The following is a 20,888-nucleotide window of genomic DNA, read 5'->3' as shown; positions in this document are numbered from 1 at the left end:
GATTTAAGTATAGATATTTGAGGCCATTTGTTCTATTGACTTCTTTCTTGTGAATTTCTGTTATTCATCCTCATTTGTTTCTTTTTTGTTATTTCATTTAGGAAATACACAGAAGCAGTCTTCTACCCCCCTTAACTTACAGAAATGTCCAATGATGTTATTCTTACCAGCCTCTATTAGGTAAAGTCCATCTCTGGTCAATCATTTATCAACCCTTTATTATAAACTGTGATCCAGAATCCCAATCTATACTTTTATATTCCTATCATTGATAGTTATACACTTCAGAAATTATTTTTTCTCATTACTTTTCATTAAAGGCAAGCAAGAGAAAAGAAAATGTAAACTACAATCTATGGTCTTATGATATTTAGTTCTTGTCCAGGACATCATCTTCATCATCATCACCAGCATTTCTATAGTACTTTAGAAATGTTCCATAGTGTGCTAAGTGCTTTACAGTCTTACCTCATTTGATCCTCACAACCCTGTGAGGCTATCATTATCCTCAAGTATAGATAAATAAGTAGGCAAATAAAGGTTAATGATATGCCCAAGTTCATTTGGCAATGCCCACTCTACCATCTAGTTGCCTGTATTTTTAAAGTTCTATATAGAGATCATTTGTGCTATAATGAATCATAGGAATTGGTGGTGGTGTCATCTGTTTTGTGATAAAGCATCACAAGAGACTTCTCTGAAATAATTACTTGAAAATGTACCCCAGAAAGACAATAGCTCTCTCTTTTGTTTTCAGTTCAACAAATAGCTCCTGTGTCAGGAATTTGCAAATAATGGTACTTTTCTCATAATCTTTGACCTACTAGATGATGTCTCATCTCCCTTCTTTGACTCTAGTATCATTCTTTGGTGTACAAATTCTTCTCCTTCCTCAAGCATTTGACTTATTTCCTCAAGAAGAATCTTTAATAGCTAATTTTATCATTATTTTCTTTCTCCTCCTGTTTGTATCATTCTTTCATCCTCTATGAGTTTGACAAGGGTCCAGTTATCTCTTCTTCCTCTCAGCCTCATTTTTCTCCCTGTTAAGGCCTGGTGTTTAATTTAGGAATTTTTCATTCTCTGGTAACTTAGCTTATAGAAATGTATTCTTTGAGTCCCTTCACTTTCTCTTCAGGAAAATAGCATTCATTTAGCTATGAAGTAATATAAACATTGCACACTTTTCAATAACTGCAGTTTCTCTCACTTCTGTATAAAAGCTAGTTTATTGAAACTGCTTGAGGGTATTTTCATCTTTATCCTCAATACCTGGCTAACTATTTACTGATAACCCTATTCAACTTACTTTCTTATAGTCTCACACCTCCACTAACCTATTTCTCCATTGATTCCCACAAGCCTCTTTATCAATTTGCTTTACCCTCTGATTATTCCACTTACCTTTACTTTCTCACTTTGATTTATCTTTCCAAATACTCTTGTCTTTTCATATCCTTTTTTTGTCTCAGTCTCTCATGATTCTAGTCTCTGGTCCTCTTTGATTATCCACAATTCACCTCAGTTCTTTATTATCTTCCTTAAATGGTCCTTGGTCCTCCTTTTCTTATAATATGAAAGTAGAATTTGAACTACTATCTTGGTCTGCATCCTTAATTCGCATTTTTTTTTAATTTTTCCCAAATATTGAGAAATTGTTCCTAACCAAATTCAACCTACTCCTCCAGACTCCTCCAAGTTATCTATATTTGGCACAATTTCTTAACTCTTCCATATTCCAATCTTCTCCCATGGATGTCTGAAGTACAAAAGAGATAGTTATCGAGTGCCAAAAATAGAACTTTTGAAAATAAAAATTACTAGAAGGAAGATAACAGTTCAGTTTAGCAAATCACATTAAAATTCATTTTGATTTAAGGAACATTTTTTAAGCAATATGTAAGATATTGTTTTAGACACTTTAGATAGATAGAAAGACAAAAAAGGCAAATAAGACCTGCTCTCAAAGAGCGTACTGATAATAGCCAAGATGATCAGGAAGAGTTTCTCTGACAACATTAACAATGAAACAGTTTGCATATCCTAGTATAGGTCTATGTGTGTGTGTGTTAACAGATATATAAATTTATAGCGTATAATTTATATATAAATTTATATTTATGTCTATAGTTATAGATATCATTAAATATATAGCTATTTATAGATTGATCTGTAAATAAATATTGATATATATAAATTGATACATATGTGACAGAGAGACTGTCAAAGGGTAATGGGGATCTTTTGTCAAAAGGAAAATCTCATTGTTTAGATTTGTAAAATAACCTAAAATAAATTTTTGTTCTTATTCCACATCTGTTATATATTAGCTGTGTATGTTTCCTAAAGGAGCATTCCTATTTTACTTTCATAGTCTTAGTAACTTAATATTGTAGATATACTTTATATCATACTATTATTCATTTAAAAAGTACCTTCATATATATACATACATGTATATATATGAGAAAACCTTAATATTTGGTAAGGTATTGAGTATTTTTTATCTTGTTATCTTTTACTTAATAGAGATTTAATGTAATGGCCTGACTCAGAAGTCTGAAGATTTGAGTTCTAATCCTAGCTCTGCCACTTACTTTCCCTAGGACCTTGAATAAGTTCCTTAACCATGAATTTATTTTCCTCATCTGTAAAATTATGATTAATTGAACTTCACAGATCTGTGAAAATAAAATGAGATAGAATTTGTGAACATGTTTCAAAAACTGAAAAAATGATATAGTTTGACTAAGTTGAAGGAAAGGTGCTGAACATGGAGTTAAGAAATATCGAGGATAAGATCTTATTTCTATGTTAGATGACTTGGTCAGGTAGCAACCTCTCTCCTCCTCAGTTTCCTTATCTGTAAAAGCACCTACGTCTAGAAGTAGTTCAGAGGATTATATGAGAAAAACATAGATAAAAACATTTTGCAAACGTAAAAGAAGATAGATTGGATGCCAATCATGATCTTTTTAGTTATTTCCAAAATAAGGGCTTCCTGTACTGAATGTAACACTTGGGATTATAAGTGAAAAAATATTCTAAGAAACTAGCCTATTAGAATTTGAATAATTTGACAATTTAAATAATATATTAACTTTAGCAAGAAAAAAATTTTTAGACTAGTGTGAAAAATTGTGTCAAAGTGACACAAGAAAAATAGAATTGGAGAATAGGAATATTTATATTTATATGTATGTCTGTGTGTATCTATATATATGTATATAGATAGATATAGATATAGATATATACATGTCTATATAATAATTTATGCATCAATAAATCATAATAAATGATCATCTAAAAGGCAATTTTATAAAGTGTATATTTAACATTTTGTCATAAAGCAGTCTCTTAAAAGTTAGTTTCCTTGATTTTATTTGCACATATTCACTATAATTTGTGAGCTACTTTTCTTTTGCTTAAAAATTAATGTCTAAAATGAGAAACAATATTTTCCAGATATAGTTGTATCTTGGAACATGTACTTAAAACAAACCAAGACCTTTATACATTCCTAAATAGTATTTTTTTATTTAAAATTAATTTCAAGTATTGAAACATATTTTATTAGATTTTTCACTTATTTTTGCCAAGAAAGAAATAAAAAATTCTATTCCAAACCCCTTATCTTATTGAATTCTTAATATACATGAGAAAATTTGAAGATTCATTCTTAAAATTTTTAATATGCACTGAAATCATTTTCCCTTTATATAGTAAATAAGCATTTTTGAATGACAGATTGTAAAGCCTTTAAATTTAATTTTTAGTGATGGTGCTAGTAAGTTCCTACTACATGGAGACTATACAAAGGATAGTCAAATCAAGCAGTGTAACACTTTGATTCTCACCTAGTCATTTTAAATTAATACTTCAATTGAAAGATTATTCCTTTATCATACTGAGAAAAATTTTCAAAAAAGGAAAGAATGAAGATAAGAATAAAGACACATTGTTTCTAATTAAAATTCAGTGAAACCAAGTAAATTGAAGAAAATGAGATCTAAATAATTGATGTTCTTGTCTGAATTCAATACAAAAATGACTGTGTAGGGAGGGAAGAATTTCTTAAGTATTCACTGTGTGCTGAGCACTTTGGAAATATTATCTTATTTGAGTTTTGTGAGATAGGTGCTTTATAATCCCCATTTTACAGCTGAAAAAAAGTGAAGCAGACAGATGTTAAACAATTTGCCAAAAGTCACATAGTTACTGTGTTTGAACTCAGGTCTTTCTCTCTCCAGACTAGTGCCCATCCACTGCACTACTTTGCTGACTAGGAAAACTTTGTTAAAGAATTGTGGCAAAGTGAAATTAAAAAATAAAATTTAGAGTTTATTTATTATTAACAAACTGAATGACTTCCCTAATACTCAGTATTTAATTTTTACATGTGTTATGTTAGAGAGAAAGGAATATGAAACTGAAATACAAGTTTCATTGAAAAATGAAGGACAGACTTCTAAGACAGGTAACCAATATGAATAAATATTGCAAGATGAAAGAAAATGAATCAACACCTAATGAGACTTGAGAATATTGTGTATTCCCAAGAGAAGATGAAATCATAGGAGGATGTAACCGCATATTTTACTAGAATATTTATAATTATAGGAGCAGAATTTATGGACTGCACTACAGAAGTAATTGTCAAATTAGAAAAACTTGGATCTGCAGTGCCAAAATTTATCAAGGAAACAAGTGAAAATAACTGGGAATTCAATACCCAGAAGTAAAGGACAATCTAGAAGCAGATAAGCAAAAAGCAGTAATGATTAAAAAAAACACAATCTCTATTCCAATAAAGCACTAATCTAGTGGGGGGAAAAAAGATGTGTATAGAGGAACTTTAAAGATTATGTATCTCCCAGAATAACAAGATAAGAAATGAAAACTGTGCAGACCTTCTGAACACCAAAGATTAAAATAAAATGTCAATCAAAAGAATTCATAAATTACTTGGAGGAATTCAAGGAGGAACATGCACACATTCTAGAATTTTAACAGTTCCAAAGACAAACAAATTGTTCAAGTGAATAGGAGAAAAACCTTAAAATAAATTTGAATAATACCAAGACTATTTTTCAACAACCAGAAGCCATTGAAGGGAATAGAATGTGTTCTGAAGAGAAAAGAAGCTAAAAATGCAATCCAGAGAGACATAACTTCCAAATCTGAACTTAATCATTAATGAAAAAAATAGTACTTAAATAAAATTATTAGAAGCATTCCAACAATGGATACCACACCTGAGGTTATTTCCTTTGTTTACCACTTTTGTGGGGGTTAGGATATTTGCAAAGTCCCTCAAAAGTGGTAATCCAGTAGAGGAACAAAGGAAGACACAGGTCATGAAATAAATTACCCCAGTTAAAAAGAAACTATGAAAGAAAGAAACAAAGAAATATATGCAAAGAGACTAAAAGGAAAAGACTCCTTTGTTAATATATCATAGCTGTTGTTAATCCCAATCTGTTATTAGTTTTACTATCTGAAAATGAACTAGACAAGAAGCATTTATTAAAACTTTACTATATGTTAAGTGCTATGCTAAGTACTGAGAATATAATATGAAAAGAAAGGGAGTTTATCTTCTAATGAAGAAAGATGAAACATAAAGGGAGATTGAAGGGGAGCAGGAATACTCAGCTGGATAAATGGTAGTGGAAGTTTTGTGTGAGCCAGCAAAAGAATGCCACTGGACTGATCTTACGACCTTCCTTAAGTGGAGATTCTATGAGGAGTCATGGAATCAGCGAGCAGGAGAAGTCTCAGGTGTGGAGAATAAGATGAAAGGTGAAAATGGAAGTCAAATAGAAGTGATAGTGGAGGAACAGGTCTGAAAAATGAATTAAAACCTCACATCACCCTATCCAGAGTGTATCAGTGTTTTATGTTCACATGCATGTGGGAGATTTTACTGAAGAATGGGAAGCCCATAAGAAGGGAGAAGAAAGGAAGAAGATATAGTGGAATATATGATGTAATCAAGGCAAAGATTAACCATGAAGAGAAAGTCAACCTATATTTCTCAACACAGTAATGATTTTTGTGGTGATGAATCAGGGATAGAACAATGTTTATCCAGTGGAGAAATACTTCTATCCTCTCTGTCATATTCAGGAATTGGAATTTTGGAGAGTGAGACATGATAGAAAAGGGTGGTGGGGCAAGGTAAAGTAAGGCAATAAATAACATAGAAACTTTTTTTATAAAAGACAACTCAAAATAGGTACCTTAGAAGTATTAATTTAAAGACAATAAATAAATATAAGAGCCATGAATAAAATGTCTAGAATAGTTAAAAGGGGGAAGAGAAATAAAAAAAAAAACTGAGGGAATTCTATCTTTTTTCAGGAAAAAAGGCACAGAAAATTACTTTAAACCTAACATATGGAGGAGTGGAAAAAGGAAGAAGGTGTTTACTTTTTGAGAAAAAAAGAGTGAAAGTATAAAGTATCTAGATTAAAGAAAGAAAGAAAGGGGAATTAATAAAACTAAACTAGGGAAAAGAATGGAAAATATGAAAGTGGTGCTTGAAGATTTGGGGAAAGAAAACCATTGGAAATAAGGTTGTCTTAGATTAAACTAAAATAAGTAAAAATAAATTATATTTAAAGAAGAAGTATCAGGAAAATTTTAATTTGGAGGATAAAATATGAGAGAAATGAAGTATATAAATCTCATAACTTTAAGTGACCAATGAAAAATAAAAATTAATGGGGCAGGGGTCCCAGTTAATGAGTCCCTTCCCCAACATTCAGTTCTCCTCTGAGTATTCTTCCTGAGTCCTTGTTAGAGGGGAATTCTATGATTGAATTACTGATTCTTGCATTCCCTACATCTGCTTTTGCCCCAAGGCCTTTTTGTCTTTTCGTTGCCTATTATCAGTGCCCACTGCTTAGAGTTCTCTTTTCCCTTTTCCTTACGTGAGGTTCTGCCTAGAGACTTAATCACTTATCAACATCTGGGGTCCACTTTGATATTCAAAATCCCTTAACAAACATGTATATAGACACATGTGTCTATATACACACACACACACATATAACTTAATTATGAGTTCTGTCCTTTCAATCTGACCTTGGGTGGTATCAATTTCTTACATCCAGACCCATTCCTAATAGGCTTATTATTTATCTGAGATCATTTTTTCCTTCTGTTTTTCCTGTATAAACAAAAACAATCTGTTAGATTATCTTCCAACTCTCAGCCCACTCTGCCATCACAGCACCCAATAAAATGCCTACTTGCCTGGAAAAGAGCTCAGTACTCCTGAATACTTTCTCAGACATCCAAAGATAAACACTAAATTTTTTTATTGTAAACTACAACAAAATGTTACATTGAATAGGAAAAGAAAACCTCACAAGCTGTTGCTTGTAAGAAATACACTCAAAAACCAAAGATGCATAGAATAAAACTGAATAGATGGAAAAAATATTATGCAATTCGTGAGTCTAAAAAAGCAGGAGTTTTAATCATTATAAAGGACTAAACAAAGCAAAAATTCACAACATAAAAAAGATAACTTAAAGGAATTACATCATACTAAATGCAACTGTAGACAACATATCAATAGCATATATACCCTTGCATTTATAAATCCACAAAAGATAGATTAACTGTTTTATAAGTAGAGGCAACAATGCAAATAGTTGCAGGAAAATTTAATGAATTACAAGTTTTAGAAATGAAACAAATGTTAAGATATAGGAAAAACTAGAATTGAACTATATAACATAAACTGATATCTGTTCACATTTCTCTATGCATATTTTGTATATGTATTTCTTCGCACCATATGCAACTTTTACAAAAGTATTAAAGCACAAATATTTTATAAGTAATTTTAATTTAAATTGAGATTTTAAAAATGGAAGAAATAATAAATACACCTTTTATAGATCATAAAATAGTAATTAGTTTAGGAAGCATAAAAGGATGCAGAACTGAGTGAAGACAATAAAATCCACAAATCTTAGAAAACATTTTTATGTGAAAGAAATTTGTGGTTGTTTTGAAAGATGAATAAAATTGATAAACATTTAGCTGATGTGACTAAAAATAAGGCAAATTTTCATTTGACTTGTTTTGTATGTGGGTAAACTTTTCTTCCACAATTATTTAAGCTTCTTGAGAATAATAACTAAGTCTAGTGCAGGTCCTCACCACCTCAATAGCTTGTTGGATTGGTCTGCTTGCCACAAACCCCTTTTCACTACAGCCCACCTTCTACTCAGCTGCCAACATGATTTTCCTAAAATACAGATCCAATATTATCATCCCCCCCCACACACACTCAATAAATTCCATTAGGATCCCTATCAAGATCAAATACAGAATCCTCTAGCATTTAAAGACTTAATAACCTGTTCTCTAATCCACCTTTCCAGTTGTCTTACATCTTATTCCCAGCTATATGCCCTTTCATCTACTGATGAAAGTTGCTTTCACTTCTCTATCTCTTGATTCTAGGTTTTTCTTAGGCTGTCCCCCATGTCTAGAATACTGTCCTTTGTTTCTGCTTCCTGACATTCTTGACTTCCTTCAAGGTCCCGCTAAATCTCACTTTCTACAAAAAGTCTTTCCCAAGTGCCCCTGAATAATAGTAATTTTGCTTTTTTAGATTATTTCCTACATAAACAGATACTTATTTACCTTTTTTCAAAGTAGTTGTTTACATCTTGTCTCCCTGTTACTTAAGGGCTTCTTGAATCACCAGGCTGTCTTTTGTTTTTCTTTGTATCTTCAGTATTTTCCACAGGGACAGCTGCTTAGTACACACTTAATAGCTATTTATGGAATGAATAACTATTCTTTTAATTATTTATGGTTAATATTTTTAAATTTACATTTTATGGTCTGTGATATATCTCATTGCATTAAAATCCATGATCTTGAGTCACTTAATTGCCCAAGGCTGCATCAGACCAAAATAAAATTGCATGGTGAATGTGAGTAGGCTGCAAAAAAATTACCCATAAAGAATTGTGCAGAAGTGGCATAAAATGTATGCAAAGGAAGAACAATTAAGTAATGAAATCAAGGATCACCCAGGAAAGCCTTGGCATCTACAGATAAGGAGAAGGTCCCCGGTCTGTTGAATGAAAAAAGCCTGCTTTAGCAGATTTTGAGGGGATAGGGGTCATGTAATAATAAGTATTTAATAAGTATTTAGCATAAGATGACATGAATGGTTTGTAGTCTTGACCACTTGACGGAATAGCCATGTCAAAGAAATCACAGATCCAAGAAATGATACAAAATATCTTTTTTTTAGCAATTGAACTTCAGAATCAATTCCAAGACAACTTTGTATTATTGTTTAATGAATCTGCTTGTGGAATTCGTAACGTTTTAATAGATGTTTCATGGCAAATTTTTGGTACAGAAAAGTCAGTTAGTTCATTTTAAAATACTGCCTGATGAAGAATACTCCAATTTCATACTTATAAAAAAAAAAGAGAGAGAATTTGTCTTGTAGTCTAAAATACCTAACCTGTAATGGGGAAAAAAGAAGGTAGAGTTAAATGCAGACGTTTAAAATTCCTTTACTTGGAACTGAATATATTTTTTCAAAGTTAATGAATTTCCTTATGCATTGTTTCTGCAGGAGGAAGCACTTCATGGATTTCGGGTGAGTGACTACTTTGAATACATGGAAAACTTGGAGCAGAACTACAGGCCCATGCTGCTGCAAGAGATGAAGAATATTCGAGTGCAAAGCATGTAGTTCCAGAGAAGGAGCATTTCAATTTCATGTTTTAGTTGTTCTTAAAGGGATACTGATGGTTTCATATTGTTATGCATAAAAATTCATGCTTTGTGAATGCACATATTGTAAAATCAATAATGAGGGTTTTGTGAATATAATAGTATTTTCAAGAAGACATTATCTCAATTGGTGACCTTAAATGAATTCATTTTTCTAGATTGGTTTACAATTGCCAGTAGATTGCTTTAATGTCAGCCCTAGCTTACTTGTGGTCTCTATTTGTGTTTTTTGGATGTGAATCTAAAACCATACCACCTTATTCCAATCTAGTCATTGCCATCTAACTGAAATATTTCTAGTGAGTTTGGTAATAAAAAGCAATATGAAAATAATCATCTTGCTAGACTGTATGTGACTATAGAGACAAGACAATTGTTTTCTGTGTCCGTGGCTCTTGTGTAGACTCTTATAGAAGAGTCTGATCTCTACATGTAGAATAAAAGAGGACAGGGGTGCACTAATATTTTATTACCTAATTAGTTTCTAAAAGTTGAGATATGATACCTATACTCATGTATACATTTTCTTTTTTATTTTATTTTATTTTTTCCAATTACATGCAAAGATACCATGTATAAATTTTCATATGAAAATCCTTACATTTTCTACTTCAAAATTAAATTGGCTCTTCCATCCTGATGAACATTCTACTATTGTTCTTCGAAATGTCTTCTTAAGTGATTGATCTGATTTGGAATGCATTTGAAGTAGGATACTGAAGTATCCATTACTGAATTAATTTAAGTGAGCACATTTTTTCTTTAATTTGGACAAAAATCTGTCTTTGAGCAAAATTTGCCTGAACAACATGACTCAAAGCTTGTTCCAATTTATTTTCATGTAACATAACTGCCATTACGTTTATTTGTGAAGAATCCTTAGAGCATAAAACAGTATATGTTAAATAACCATTGCTTTCAATAGAAAATTCTACTTTTAATAAAAGTAGTACAATAGTAACATTTCATTTTCAAATTTAACTTGATCAAATTTGCTGCAGGCTCTTCTAATTATCTCCCCTCCCTTTCAAAAATTTGACCAAAAACTGGTTTATAATAAGCCTTTTTTCTTTTTGTTTAAGAAAGAACTGTCATAAGGCATGATTACTTGTATAATATTCAATTCTGTGTGATTTTAAACTATTAGAACATCAACCTATCAAAATCAGGTTGCATAATGTAAATGGCAATATGACCTTATTAGGACCGTAGCAATAAAGTCCATCAAAGAAAATAGAGCAAGTTAACTTGACATCCTATACATTTTATCCATGCCTTATGTGAATTTAGCTAGAGTCCTCTAGATGACCTAAAACATGTAGCTTTGTCTACTTTCAAACTTAATTTTCAAAATTTATTTCACAGCACCTGTAATAGAAGTTTATGATTCCCTTTCTTCCCTTCTATTCCTTAATTATTGTCATTGGTCAGGTGGCTAGGTGGCCCAGTGGATAGAGCACTGGCCTTGGAGTCAGGAGTACCTGAGTTCAAATCTGGCCTCAGACACTTAATTACTTAGCCATGTGGCTTTGGGCAAGCCACTTAACCCCATTTCCTTGCAAAAACTAAAAACAAACAAAAAAAACAATTATTGTTGTTGGTCCTAAGAAACTTGCATTACTTTATTTCTTTTTAAAAGTAGCTCCACAGTAATTGGAAATATGAAATGGAAAAAAGAAGAAACAATAAATTAATTTTTGAATGTTCATTGCTGCTTTTGATTGGAAACTGAGGTAGGATATAATACACAAAAATTGTACTTTTAGAAAGCTATCTTCAGCTAGAGGCAGGAGACTAATTTTCACTGGAGAAGAATAGCAATTAGACATTTGACATATTTATTACTGGTTAAGAAACAGAGCTAAATCACTGGAAAATAATTAGATATATAAGAAGCAAATGTATCTACTACCCTAGCAAATTTATTTAATGTATCTAATATTCTCAAACACTAAGATTCCAACTGTTGTGTCAAAAGCTTCCTATTTTAGCATGGAAGAAATTAGATTTAGACTAGCACCTCACACCATCACAGGAATATAAGTTACACATGAACATATAAGCTAGATATAAAAGATCATATCATGAAGAAATGTGTGGGGAAATTGCCACATCTATGAATTGGGAAAAAGTAAGACCAAACAAGGATTAGAGAGGACTGTAAAAGGTAAAATAGAGAAATTTTATTTTATGCAATTGAAGGTGTTGCACACCAAATGTAATAAAAAATTAAAAGGGAAAGAAGTGGTAGGAAATCTTTGCAACAGGTTTCTTTAATAAAGGCTTCATTTCCAAAATGTATACGGAATTGATGCTCTATGGAGCGACAGAAGCAGAGAGAATAGCTTGAAATAGCCCCTAAGGAAAAAAAAAACTTAAGGAATCACTGGTTGAAATTGCTGAGACTTTTTTCCATGATGGATTACAGTCAGGGACCTGACTCACCCTATTAGCCTCAAATTTCTTCTAAGCTTAAGGTAGTCATCCCATTATGTAAATGTCATAATATTGTGTTCTCTTTTTGTCTTGGAGTGCTATTTTGTGTTCCATGTAATGATTTGGAAATAATTGACAATACAAAACCTAAGTATATCGCTTGGGGAGTTTTGTTTCCCTCAAGGAAGACCTCTAATCAAAATTGTGAGGGTTAAAATATATTAGAAACATATTAGAAAAATAAATTCTCTTTTAATCTGGATTCCTTGGGGTTGTAGATTCATTTGTTAAAGGAATGATATGGAACTATTTATTTAGAATTATATAGGCAATAATTTTCTATAAATTTTATATAGTAAAGATATCATAAGAGGTCCTAATCTGTGAAATGCAGTGTCCTAAGATATTACTAGTCCTGTGAAAAGTTTAAAGTAATAAAGTAAAAACTAGTGACTGGAAACTTGCAACATACAGACAACTGGGCAAAGCTTCAAAATTTTTTAAGATTCCAAGATCTAGGCTCACATACAGGCTAAAGTGGAATAATGTAATTCCCTCATACATACAATCATAAGTCTATCCAGAATAACAAGGCTGGAAGGGGGGGGTACCAAGGTGGTGTGGAAGCAGGAATTCCTGGAAACTGCTTCCCCCCAAAACTCCAAAAGCCATCAAATTATGACTTTTCTCAAAGTTTAGAGAGGCAGAACCCATAGAAAGATTGAGTGATACAATTTCCCAGTCCAAGACAAATTAGATGTTCTTCAAGAAAGGTCTGTTTCACCTGACCGAACTGGGGTTTGGAAAAAGCTGTTGAGAGCGCAGAGGCAGCCCCAGCAGCAGCTTCAGTGCAGCTGAGCAGAGAGCCTATATCCCTGGGGTACCTAGGTAAGTGGCAGATGGGACAGTTTCTAGACCTCCTGGCCGGGATCACCAGGAATAGCTTGAAGGGGTGTTGAAAGAACTAGTCCTTAACAGAGTGAGTGCAGAGCAAGTTATGGCCTCAAGAGCAAGCCTGCAGTGAAAACCTGCAGTGGGAGTCTGCAGAGCCACCCAGCATGTCCACAGCTCTCAGCCCACAGAAGATAAGGAGGTTGAGGACTCAGTTGTTTTCCCACACTCAAATACAGGTTGCAGTTTGGGCTTAGAGCTTCTCATAAGACCTTGGAGGAATTAAGATCCCTGTGGGTTGTCCCAACCCCCCCCCCAAAAAGCTTTGGAATTGTGATAATCAGTCATAGAATGAGGAAATGAGCAAACAGAAGAAAAAGAAGAAAAGAAGAATCTGACCATAGACAATTACTTTGGTCCCATAGAAGATTCAAAAGATGACAAATCAAAGCATCTATACTGATAACTTCCAAGAGAAATAGTAAATGGGCTCTGACTATGGATGAGCTCAAAGAAGACTTTGAAAAGTATTTAAGGGAGGTAGAGGAAAAATTGGGGAGAACAAATGAGGAGCTATGCAGAGAAATCATAAAAAACCAAATTAACAGCTTGGTGAATGAAATACAAAAAACACTGAAGAAAACAATATGTTAAAAATGAGTTTAGACCAAAAGGAAAAAGCAAGACAAAAGGAAAATGAGGAGAAGAATGCCTTAAAAAAGCAGAATTGACCAGCTGGAAAAGGAGTTAAAAAAGCTCTCTGAAGAAAATTACTCCTTCAAATGCAGACTGAAACTAAAGAAAGCTGATGACTTTGCTAGAACTCAGGAAGAAATAAAACTATTTCAAAAAAATAATAAGAAAATGTGAACTATCTCATTGGAAAAAAACAACCAACTTTGAAAACAGATCTAGAAGAAATAATTTAAAATTTATTGGACTACCTGAAAGTCCAAAAGGAAAAGAGCCTAGACTTCATTTTTCAAGATAATACTGTAAAATTGCCTTGAGATCCTAGAAGCAAAGTGTAAAATAGAAATTACCTCCTGAATGAGATCCCAAAAGCAAAACTTCCAGGAATATTATAGCCAAACTCCCAAGTCAAAGAGAAAAGCTTCCAGCAACAAACAATTCAACTATCATGAATCTATAATTAGGCTTACAGAGGATCTGACAGCATCTACATTAAGGGTGCATAGGGCTTGGAATAGATATTTCAGAAGGCAAAAGATCTTGATTTACAAACTAGAATCAACCACCCAGCAAAACTGAACATCCTTTTTCAGAGGACAAGATGGACTTTCAATGAAACAGGGGGACTTTCAAACTTTCTTATTGAAACAACCAAAGATAAACAGAAAGTTTGATCTCCAAGGACAGGACTCAAGTGAACCATAGAGGGGGTGGATGAGAAGGACTAATAATGATGTTGAACTGCTTATATTCCTGCATGGGAAGAAGATACTGATAACTCATATCAATTTTCTCATTTATAAGAGCAGTGAGAAGGAGTAAATATATATGTATGTATATACACAAAGCGCAGGAAGGAGCTGAATATAATGGTTTAATATCGTCAAAAGGGGTGGTGAAAGAACTCAACCTTAACAGAGTGAGTGCAGAGCAAGCTATGCCTCAGAGAAAGAGAAAGTACTGGGAGGAAGAGAAAGGAGAGGAAGAAGGGGCTATATTTCACATTAGCAAGAAAAAAAACTCACATTGAAGTGGAATGGAAGAAGGTGAGGGGGAATGAGTGAGCCTTCATTTTCATCAGAAATGACTAAGAAGAAATAACATACATACTTAATAGGGTAGAGAAATCTACCTTACACTAGAGAAAAATGATAAGAAAAGGGTGGGATAAGGGGGAATGGGGGAAGGAAGTGGGGTACGTGATAGAAGAGAGGGAAGATCATGGAAGAGGATACTCAGATACAACACACTTGAATAGGGAAAGGGTGAAAAGAGGGAGAGAAAATAGAATAAATGAGAGTGGGAATGAATAGAGTGGAGGGAAATGCAGCTAGTAATAGCAACTGTGGAAAAATATTGAAGCAACTTCTTTGGTGGACTTATGATAAAGAAGGCTACTCATACCAGAGACATAGCCATTGGAATCTGAACACAGACTGAAGTACTTTTTTTCCTTCTCTCACTATTCTTGAGGTTTCTCATTTTTTGGGGGGGGGCTTATGTTTACTCTCACAACAAGATTATTATAATAATATAAATGAACCCAAAAAAAGAAATAACAAAAGGGAGAGATTCAATTCATAATACCCATTCTAACACAGTGACCTCTGAGTCTTGAAAGTTTAACTTCTTGATATACTAAGTAACTCTTCTAAAAGCTAAAACTACAAGGTAAATCTTTTTTTTTTTAGATTTTTGCAAGGCAAATGGGGTTAAGTGGCTTGCCCAAGGCCACACAGCTAGGTAATTATTAAGTGTCTGAGACCAGATTTGAACCCAGGTACTCCTGACTCCAGGGCCGATGCTTTATCCACTGCGCCACCACCACCCCAAGGTAAATCTTATTTATGGGAATAAGAAGCTATTTAGACGGAGGTAAGATGACATACAGGTTCCTAAATACCATTCACTTGCTAGTAAATATACAGGAATTTTTGAAATATCTTAGAATTATAAGGGAGTAATTAGACAAATAAGAGGATAAGTATATGAGACAAAGACAAAATATTATTAAGATTAAAATCCAAAATTTTTCTGTTTAGGGGAAAGAATTTCAGTAAAATCAATTATCTTAGAGGAAAGTAACTGGAAATATTTTGTCTTTTTTTCTTTACAATTAAAGATTTTTAATTTCAGAGATACTTGTGGAAAAGTTGTATAGTACTTTGCCATAGTATAGTGAATGACATTTCCTAGTGCTTCATTCCTAGTCATTTTAATTTGATTTGTTTAAGCTTTCAGTACTCAACAATCTTCTGGATGCTTAGACCCAACTATCATGTTCACTGTGGTGGATAAATAACTTGTATTTCCTTAAACAAAGATCAGGTTTTAGATCTCTATAGCTTGAGCTACAATACTTCACTGCTTTTGATGAACTTGCAAAAGCTTTGTGACTTTTGGCTTTCCAGATTGTAGTTCATTTATTACTTTTTAATTTTTTCCCAGTTACAAGCAAAGACAATTTTTCTACCAACCTCTCTTCTCTCCCCACTCCCATGATCTGGTAAAAGTTGTTCATGCACAAACATTTCCATATTAGTCATGGTGTGGAAGACAGATTAGAGCTAAGAAGCAAAGAAAACCATGAGGAAAAAAAAAAAAAGTTTGAAAAAGTGAACATAGTTTGCTTTGCTCTGCATTCAGACTCCGCATTTTTTTCCACTGAATGTGAATGGCATTGTCCATAACAGGATAGTCTGGATTGTCCTTGATCACTGAACTACTGGGAGGAGCTGCATGTCTTTTCCAGATGTTTTTGAATTTGCCTGCTCATGATTTCTTAGAGAACAATAGTACTCCATCATATCTAACCATTCCCCAATTGTTGAACATCCCCTCAATTTCCAAATTTTTGCACTACCAAAAATGCTGCTACAAATATTTTTTGTACATATGGGTCTTTTTCCCTTTTTGATGACCTATTTGGGACACAGACCTAGTAGAGGTATTACCCAATCAAAGAGTATGCAGTTTTATTATCCTTTAGGCATACTTCCAAATTGCTCTCCAGAATTCACAACTCCACCAACAATGCATGAATATCCTAGCTTTCTCACATCCTCTGCAACATTATTTTCCTTGTCATTTGAGCCTCTCTGATCTGTATGATGTAGTGTCTCAGAATTGTTTTAATTTGCATTTCTTTAATCAAAATTTATTACTTTATTAAAAAAGGGAAATCAAACAAATCTAAGGATGATTTATAATACTATACATATGTGGAGTCATTTCTTGTTCTTATTTTGGCCTGGAGGACCACTCATGATGCTGTTATTATCATGTTCCTACTTTTTCCTCCTATAGCAAATCTCTCTACATTGGGCAGATAAAGATGTATTTTTTTAAAAATAATGAACCTTCTTGCAATACTTCATCACCTATGCATTGCAATATAAGATCTTAACTGTTTACAGTCTTAATTATAGTCATTTTCTTGTCCTAAATGACTAAATAGGTGAATAGGTAGTCTTGTCATCTGCTTGCAATAGTTGTTGAGTTCCCCTGTTCACCAGCTCAGGGGAGAAAAGAAACATGCATATACTTTTATTGAAAGTATCAAACAGTTCTTATGCAGAAAACCACAAAATTAGTATACAGGATAAACACATGATGTAACTCTAATTTTGGCAGGATATAACCTGGCAGGATGTAACCCAGGTTAAGAAGTTCGGAAACAGGGCTATCAACAAGTGAGACAACAAATGACAGTTGTGTTATCAAATTAGAGTTCCATGGAAAGCCTTCAGCTCAAGAGTAATTAGAGCTTAGTTTTTTTTAGTCATAACTGACCTTCTAACCCAAACTTGCTTGAGTGGCCATTAACAAATTGTTATATAATTGTTTGTGTTTATTAAACCTTAGTTGAGAGCATGCACTGAAATGCAAGCATATTAACATGTTACCTTCTTAGTTATGTCCCCATTATTTAAGAACAGTAGTCTATGTGTACAATAAATCTATTTCATTTAAACATGATTAATAAGTGAATAAATCTTACTATACACAATTCATTTGATATTCATTGTTCTTTGAATACAATTTGAAATGAATTCCTTATTATATTTACACACCCCATCCCAGGCCTTTTGTTATACTTGAAATAAAATTAGCATCATTAAAGTAAATTCAGTATTGTAACCAATGGACCTAGGCATAGAAGTCATCTAATTACAAAGAGTGGTATTATCTCTGATTATAAGCAGGACTAGATTTTTAACATCTCATCCTCTGAAAAGGAGAATTTGGGGAGGAAAATTTTGAGAGAGCAATAAGATCAGCTGATTGCATATGACAAATAGGATATATTCTAATGGGATATACAGATTTTAAACAAGATCTAAAAATTGGGCTTGGGATTTTATATATTCAATTGCATTGTTCACTCTACAAACTAGGATTTTAAAAAGTTCAGATACTAATCTCTCAGTTGCTATTTAAATTTCTGAAATATGTCTCTATAACTGTTTGCTAATTTACTCTGCAGATCAGTTATAGCTAATAAAACTCATGTTTTTTCTTTGTGTAGCTTGAATACTACAAAGTGAAAAAAGTCAAATGATTGTCTTAAAAGTTAAATGATAGTGAAGTCAATGACAATATAGAAAGACACTTTTTAAATATAGAATTTTTTCTAATTGCATGAAAAGAAAAAATTTAACATTCATTTAATATTTTTGAGTTCCAAATTATCTCCCTCCCTCCAATCCCTCCTTTCCCTTGTATTTCCATATATACATATATATATATATATAGTGATGTATATATAAATATGTGTGTAAATATGTAATTCATATATTCATATTAGTCCTGTTAAGTGAGAAGAAACAGATCAAAAGAAAAGAAATACAAAAATAAGATGATAATATGCTTCTGTCTGCATTCTCTGAATCTGAATGGCATTTTCTCTCATGAGTCATTTGGAATTGTCTTGCATCATTATATTGCTGGGAATAATTGTCATTCATAGCTGATCATTATATGATGTTACTATTTCTTTGTATGATATTCTTTTCATTCTGCTCACTTCACCTTGCATCAATTTATATAAATTTTAGAAAGATACTCTTATCCTTAGTTTATATGTCTACTTTGGTAAATATTAAGCATTATACAGAAGGGTTCAATTTATAAGTCAGATCCTCATAGATGCTTTTTTGTCTGTTTTTTGTTTTTTGCAAGGCAGTTGGGTTAAGAGACTTGCCCAGAGTCACACAGCTATTTAATAAGTGTCTGAGGCTACATTTGAACTTAGGTCTTCCTGACTTCAGGGCTGGTGCTGTACACACTGTGCCACCTAGCTGCCCAAATTATAGATTCTTCAGAGTTTTCCTTCATCCTGCTACTGACAATGTACCCATCAGGTACAGGGTTTAGATAAAGATAGAGACATCAAGGAGTATGTAAAAGCTTCAACTTTTTTAGCTGTTATTCCACAAAGAATAAACACATAGCACGAATAAAGGGATAATAAGTCCTAACAAGGAAGAAAATTAATGAAGTAAACAACATCAAGAAATTCTTAGAAAAAGAATCAGAGCAGTCGAGGCAGGAAGGAAAAAAGGCCTCATATATTCTCTCTCCTCTGATATTGCCAAAACCTAGTTAAAGTCCACCCTACATAATAAACTATTGCAGTAACCTAATGGTTGGTCTCTATGCTTCAAGTTTCCCCGCACTTCAATTCATTCTTTACTGTGTTGTCAAAGAGCTCCTTCTAAAGAGTAACTTTGATGCTTCAATCCATATTCCTTTACTGTAGAAACTTTCTATTACATCTAAGATTCAATACAAAATCTTTAATCTTTTTATAACTTGCTCCTCGCATATAGACTATAATTAATATTAATTAATCATCAAATATTGATTCAAACATTTTAGATAAAATCTTATAATACTATTGCATTTAAGAAATTTTTATTTTTACCAATTTGTATTTATACTAGGGATACAAGTATGGATTAACATTCAGAAAGCAATCTCATTAAAAACAAGAATTCGAAAGCTACTTCCAAATAAATACATAGTACAAAATAAATAAAAATACATAAAATACTTGGGATCATCCTACCAAATCACACAAAATATTTATGTTGATTCATCTGCAAAATGCTCCTTAAATAAGCACAATTTCAATAGCTATAGAAATGTTCAGTGCTCATGCTTGGGCTATATCATTATAATTAATTCACAATTTAGTGTTTACAAATTTATTTGTAAATTGTAATCTACAATTTAAGAGTTATGACAATTATCAAAACATTCTGTGTATGAGCATCTATTTAGTTTTCATGGGTCCTTTTTCAGACTTTTCAAATTTTGAGTCCATAATCAAAAATGACCAGTTTCTGCCACCCAGTAAATAGAAAAAGAAACTGACAAGGAGAATGAGCAGATTGGTACAACAGAAAGAATGTTGAATTTGTAATTTGGTACCTCAGTCTTCATTCTGACTCTGCATAATGCTAACTGTATAACCTTAGATATGTCTCTCAAGCATTAGTTTATCGTCTGTAAAATGAAGGGATTGAATTAGATGTCCCATAAACTATTCTCCAGCACTAAATTTGTTATCCTATGATTTTGAGACCTCCTACATCATCTCTAGTTTGTAGGTGTCCACTCAAGAGGACATATCTGTCAACTTTATAAGTGAAAGTGAAGCACAAGAAAGGGATGAGTTAAGATATAATATACACAGATAACATCATAATGACAATTATAAAAGTGCAGAAAAAGTTGTATATACTCCATAAATAAAGTTGCTTTAAAAACTGAAAAAGTCAAATCAAATCAAGATTATCACAGACTAAAGGACAATTATAAGTATATACTTTTTTGTTTTTTGCAAGGAAATGGTGTTAAGTGACTTACCCAAGGTCACACAGGTAATTATTAAGTATCTGAGGCTGTTTGTTGAACTCAGGTCCTGACTCCAAGGCTAGTGCTCTATCCACTTAGCCACCTAGCTATCCCCAAGTATATACTTTAAAAGAAATAATGATATAGAAACAAATTGGGAAATGAAAAACAGAACAGAAGGGTAAACTTATAATTCATCAGTGAAATGATAATGTTAGCATAAA

At 32.6% G+C, this 20,888-nt stretch overlaps 1 protein-coding gene across 7 annotated transcripts in view; it reads left to right on the top strand.

The window, feature by feature from the left end:
* Nucleotides 1-12,375, top strand: part of TBC1D32 (TBC1 domain family member 32) — a 243,140-nt gene extending 230,765 nt beyond the window's left edge. For 6 of the 7 annotated variants that reach the window (XM_074187466.1, XM_074187468.1, XM_074187465.1 and 3 more), the window contains one exon: nt 9,623-12,375. In XM_074187466.1, the coding sequence (XP_074043567.1) occupies nt 9,623-9,742 (120 nt within the window). In that variant the 3' untranslated portion in view covers nt 9,743-12,375. Of the gene's footprint in view, nt 1-101; nt 299-9,622 lie in introns of those variants that run through there. The other variant, XM_074187469.1, reaches the window with a different exon arrangement.
* Nucleotides 12,376-20,888: the final 8,513 nt, after the last annotated feature.

The sequence above is a fragment of the Macrotis lagotis genome, chromosome 5 (genome assembly GCF_037893015.1).
Source record: "Macrotis lagotis isolate mMagLag1 chromosome 5, bilby.v1.9.chrom.fasta, whole genome shotgun sequence".
NCBI lineage: Eukaryota > Metazoa > Chordata > Mammalia > Peramelemorphia > Peramelidae > Macrotis > Macrotis lagotis.
Note: the sequence above shows the minus strand (reverse complement) of the source record. Positions and strands in the feature narration are given on the sequence as shown.